The following is a 6,050-nucleotide window of genomic DNA, read 5'->3' on the forward strand; positions in this document are numbered from 1 at the left end:
AAAAAGATGAAAAGCAGAAAGTAATAATCATGTTTTCCTCATTTGTCCCTCTCTACATTCATTTCTCTTATCTAATACTAGTGAAGAAAATAAACAGAATAATACATGGCTCCCGTTTCACTTCAATCTCTAACAACTCTGATAATATATATAGGTACGCATCATCTGATATTAACATGTTTCTAAATGCTCAAGGTAATCATTATCTTGAATTGGTCAAAACTCCAAAAGACTCCAAAACAAAACTGTCGAACACTCTAATGCTTTAGCACATTTAATCATATATATTAAACATTAGCCCGTTCTATCACAAAATATATCTCGGGATACTAAACCTAGTTAGAAACTTCTTTTTTTTTTTTTTAAGTTTTACATATTGTAAAATAAACGGTTAAATGGGTACCCGTTTATAATCGCGGGTAATACCCATAACCGCCTATTTAAATTTCACGGGTAAACGGTTATATCCATAACCGTTTATTTATCTAAACAGTTACCCATAACCGTAACCATCAAATTTAAATAGACGGATAACCGCGGTTACCCATAACCAATGGGTATTTACCCATCCCTAATCTAGATACACAAGTATGTTAATTACCCGTTTAATCTTTTGAATTGAAATACTTATTGCGCTGGTTTTATAATTATCATGGTTGATGTGTAATGAGTGTTTGGTGTTAGTTAGAGAGATATTTGGGTTTACGCTTACTCGATGGCATATGAAGTTGTTTCGCGCAATCTAATCTAGTACAAATGGGCGTAATGTACTGTGTGCACATCAAGCGCATGTATCACTAAGAAATACGTATTAGTATCATCAGCCTCCCTCGTATCCCTCTATAACAGTACTAGATGGTGGCTAATTACTTTGTGACCAAGAAACCTCCTAATTATAAGCTGCGGTCTCCCCCTTGTTTGTTTTTCGATGAATATGTCGATGATGGCATGCATTTAATCCACTGCTTTAGGTCTTTTACTTCAGTAATGTTGGAGGCGACACTGCAGGAAATGTTTGACATTTCACCAGTACCCTACTAAAAGCATGACGCCATTAAATAAGCTTTAAACTTGCCTTAATTATACAAATAGGGAGGTGTAAATTTTCTATTTTCTATATTTGATTTATGGAGACGAATTGATAATTACCTACATATATATCATATGCCCGGGTTATTCCCCACAAGGATTTTGGCCTCACGTTTACGGTATGCCCCACCCACCAAATCATGTCATTTGGAGTTTCGCAAGATGCATGGTAACTAGCGTGGAAGAACAATTAATTAGATTAAAAATTAAGGTTGGACCAAAATTTTGGCGTGTTGTATCCACTAACTGCTGTATGCATGCATGATGGATGATCATGAGCGTTGTCACATCATTCGTTCATTCATTCATTCCCCAAATTGAATAGATCAATCGAACCTTCTAATTAAGCATATAAAGTACACTGTACACCATCAAAATAAGGTCCTGTGTCCCAATCCAACGTACACTTTGAATTGTTTCAATTTGAAATCTCCAGTGTCCAATTTTCTGCATGCTATCATATGCTAACATGTACTGTTAAAATTGTAGACACGAACAGAATCACGGATCGAGAAAATAAAGATCTTATATGTTATAGGTCGGTTTGGTGTGTGTGTGTGTGTGTAGATATATATATATATATATATATATATATATAGAGAGAGAGAGAGAGAGAGAGAGAGAGAGAGAGAGTCTCTAGACACACGTAACATATAAATGGCACATTTGAGGATAACCGAACCAAACCAATGAGCAACTTCTCTCTTGAGTTAGCTAGGGCAGACACTTTGTTGAACCATGGAAAGCACATGATTGAACTGCCAACCCTAACCCTACCCATCCAAAGTCATCAGCCTTCTAATAAAGGGATGCATTATAGAGGAAGCTGATGAGAGAGTTAATACCAGATTAAGAAATTCAAATGCCCTCGACTACTTCTTTCCTCCTCCTTCCATATTAAGCGCTTCTGCTAACAATCTCCTGCAATATTACATGTTTTGTTAAGGTAATTACTCTCCTTTTCTTTGGTTTTCTTTTCTTTTCTTTTCTTTTCTTTTTTCCACAAGCTGGTCTTTTGGATTTTTCTAACAAAAGTAATAAGAACTCATGTGGTCCATATAATTTTTCCATGGTAATAATTCCTACGTAGCTAGATATATAGCGGATGATGATGTAGCTACATTAGCGATCAGCTGTCTGAGCTGATTCTCCACTCCATATGTGGATCATTATACAAATACACTTGGAATTAATTTATTTACAATTTTATATTATGCCTCCTTCAACGGTAGGATTTTTCTCTAGACTTGGGAATGAGTAGTTTAATTATATGTCCATATGTACAAGCTTAAAAAAATGCAGCATGGCACGTGATCAACTAGTTCATTGACTGTCCTCCATCAAGTTCAATTGGATCTTTCATTAACATGCCTCAAAATATGTGGTCAATATATCATTGCACGGCTTGTATCATTTATTTGAATATATAGACCTAGCTAGAAAGTAATAATGAGGTAAATATTGGTATGAAAATTTGATTGAGGTTAATGTTGGTTAAAATTTAATGTAGTGTACCTAGTGTTTAAAATATCAGTATCTGTGAAAATATTGATATGTAAATTTGCGAAAATATTGATGGATATATTGATATCAGTTGTCTTCGATATAAATGATGGAAGTTTTCTAAAAAAACGTGGAAATTGAAAATGAAACCTTAGGGAATGTCATATGGCACTTTGTCAATCATTAAATAATGTGTCGGAAATATCAACGAAATCAGTCAATTTTAGCTGAGATTTAAGAATTTCTCAGATATGGACTTCACCCTACCTTTCCATATATTTCTTTAATTTTTTAGATATTTCTATGGATATATTGACTGAACAGAAGAAATTTCAAACACTGAGAATACTTAACCTTAATTAGAATAAGTTGTCATTTAATTAGTTTACTTGTTAAAGTTGACAAGGAGAAAAAGTAGGAGGGTAATTTCCGTCAACATCCCATTTTCCCTCACATGACTTGTATACTTTGTTGATACCAACTTTCAAGGTAATAATATTAATGGTTATGAGGGATTGAAACTTACAAAAAATAATATATGCACTTACATTCATCAAAAAAAGTCAAAGAACATTGCAAAAATATGAGTTTTCTTGTCCTCTAACAATTTCATCTAATCAAGTAGTTCGATGTATGTATATATCAAGCTCCAAGTCCTAGCTAGTCCTTTAGGATACATAATGCGAATAGGATTGCTGCGTGCTGTACAAGAATTCTATAAATACCATTAGACGACTGATCCGCATTAACCAACATTAATCCTCTCAAATCGATCGATACATATTTTTCTTCTTCATGATCTTCCCTTTTGCTTCGCTATGAATATGGTCTTCATATATAGGGCCTTAACCAAAAACAGATTAGTGCTCTCAGGGAAGAATCTGGTCACGGGATTGGGACGTGTGAAAATCTGTGGAGGGAAGCTGTGGCGGCTTGGAAACAGCCATTACTCGCGGAGGAAAATCATGAGGGGAAAGCAGGTTTCAGGAAGAGTGCTGTTGGTGCTATGTGTTGCAAGTTTTCTTGCAGGATCACTGTTTTGTACCAGCCGCATGACATGGACGACTCAACTGCATTCTCCAAATAAAGAAGCTGATCATCAGTTTCCCATCATTTCCAGCCGCATAAAGAAGCTAGAGGCCTCATCATCAGTCGCACAAGATAAAGATTGCGATCTCAAGCGGGTAATTAATTATTAATTAATTATAAGCTACTTATTCACCAATAGTATTCATGAAGTCGTCAAGTTAACATCGATGAACACCTCATCAATACTCTAGTATTTATGCATAAAGTACACAAGTGTATATGATGAGACGGTTCATGTGTTACCCATACAATTTCAATATCGATCCTAATTAAGAGTCATAGATATGGTCAGTTGCCAAGTTCATCATATTTAGTCCAATTTCGTAACCTTGTTTGTTTGAGAACTGACTAGGTAGTACACACAGATGCATGCCAATTTGTAACATATTTATTTTCCACTTTTTTGAATCAGAAATTGGTCGAAGGAAAATTCGAGGATGATATTACGGCAGAGATGACAAAAACCCATCAAGCTATCCAGTAAGTAAAGCTCTACCCAACAACTATGCTCTCCTGTAACTTGTGTATTGTTTTTTGGGTTAAAAGCTTAATTAAAAAGCAAGTACCTAATATTAAACAGATCGTTAGATAAAACAATTTCAACGCTGGAGATGGAAATAGCAGCAGCAAGAGCAAGCCAGAGATTAGAGGGACAACTCAAGTTAGACGACGGTGCGTCAAATAATGATCCCACTACTCATCCTAAACAAAAAGCTTTCGTATTCATTGGAATCAACACAGCTTTCAGCAGCCAAAAACGACGAAAAACAGTTCGAGAAACCTGGATGCCCAGAGGTCGTTGGTTAAGTTCTTCTTAATAATTTCGCAAGAACATCAAAGCATGTAGAATTAAATATTAGCAACTAATAATATTGCATTGCATCTGGCAGGAGAGAAGCTAAAGAAATTGGAGAAGGAGAAAGGGATTGTAATAAGGTTTGTGATAGGGCAGAGCGCAATGCCGGGAGGCATGCTTGATAGGGCGATCGAGGCAGAAGAGGCAGAGCACAACGACTTCCTTCGGCTCAACCATGTGGAGGGCTACCATGAACTCTCCACCAAGACCCGCCTGTATTTCTCCACCGCCATCTCCATTTGGGATGCTGAGTTTTATGTCAAGGTCGACGATGATATCCATGTCAATCTTGGTATGCTAGCGACCACACTTGCAAGGCACCGCTCCAAACCCAGAATTTATATTGGTTGCATGAAGTCAGGTCCAGTTCTCTTCCAAAAGTGAGTGAGAACCTCTATTCATTTCAAAGATATTAATTCTTTTCGTATTTCATGAAAAATAAAGAATAAATATTAAATTTGGGGTGGGTGAATGCTGCAGAGGGGTGAAATATCACGAGCCAGAGTATTGGAAATTCGGAGAAGAAGGAAACAAATACTTCAGACATGCGACTGGCCAAATCTATGCCATCTCGAAGGACCTGGCTACCTACATCTCCAACAATTTGTGAGTACTAGAACTAATTTTGGTCAAATGATTGGGCTTGGGCTGCCAATTACTATATATGTATTGGATCTCTGCAGGCCAATATTACATAGGTATGCAAATGAGGATGTATCATTGGGTTCCTGGTTCATTGGGCTTGAAGTCGAGCACATTGACGACCGCTCCATGTGTTGCGGGACCTCTCCAGGTATGACTCTGCTGATCACGGAGTAACACTATTGCATAGGGTATATGTGATACTGATTGAATTCTTGTGATGCATGTGTTAATTAACGTGGGTAAAATGTATGTATGTATGTGTGTGTGCAGATTGCAAAAGGAGGGCACAAGCAGGGAATGTATGCGTGGCATCATTTGATTGGAAGTGCAGTGGAATATGCAACTCCGCGGAGAGGATGAAAGACGTGCATAACTTGTGCGGAGAAGAAAATGGTGCTGTTTGGAACGTTGAACTTTAAGTTTCAACTTTTATTTCATATTAAATAATAATATAGGCTCATCATAGCTATCTATATGCATGCATGTCTATTCTATAATTTCTATTATTCTGTAGGTGGATTGTTTAATTAGTATATGTGGATGATATGGAATTATCAATTTATGGACGGAGTTCTAAAGAGGGAGAGTTACATGAAGTCCTTAATTTGCTAACTTTACTAACTTCCGAAAGATTTTGTGCACCTCTTTTTCCTTGTTAATTTGTTTACATTTTAATCCCACTACTACTTTTGTTTTGTAATGGAAGAAACATGACTTTAGAAGTAAGGTAAATTATATAAAACTACCTTAATTATCGGACGAACTATAATCTTATACCTTATGTTTTAAAAATTACAATGTCATACTTATCTTACAAATTTATTGCAATGTCAGACCTTTGTCAGTTTGTCTGTCAATTTTTTTGTTA

The 6,050-nt window shown here is 36.2% G+C and overlaps 1 protein-coding gene across 1 annotated transcript; it reads left to right on the forward strand.

Moving 5' to 3' along the window:
- The first annotated feature begins 3,251 nt into the window (after positions 1-3,251).
- Positions 3,252-5,818, forward strand: LOC137729933 (probable beta-1,3-galactosyltransferase 8). The gene is made up of 7 exons (XM_068468981.1): positions 3,252-3,776; positions 4,094-4,161; positions 4,262-4,476; positions 4,572-4,917; positions 5,018-5,143; positions 5,221-5,330; positions 5,453-5,818. The coding sequence occupies exons 1-7, from the start codon at positions 3,411-3,413 to the stop codon at positions 5,599-5,601; spliced, it is 1,380 nt and encodes a 459-aa protein (XP_068325082.1). The 5' UTR covers positions 3,252-3,410; the 3' UTR covers positions 5,602-5,818.
- Positions 5,819-6,050: the final 232 nt, after the last annotated feature.

The sequence above is a fragment of the Pyrus communis genome, chromosome 3, assembly GCF_963583255.1.
Source record: "Pyrus communis chromosome 3, drPyrComm1.1, whole genome shotgun sequence".
NCBI lineage: Eukaryota > Viridiplantae > Streptophyta > Magnoliopsida > Rosales > Rosaceae > Pyrus > Pyrus communis.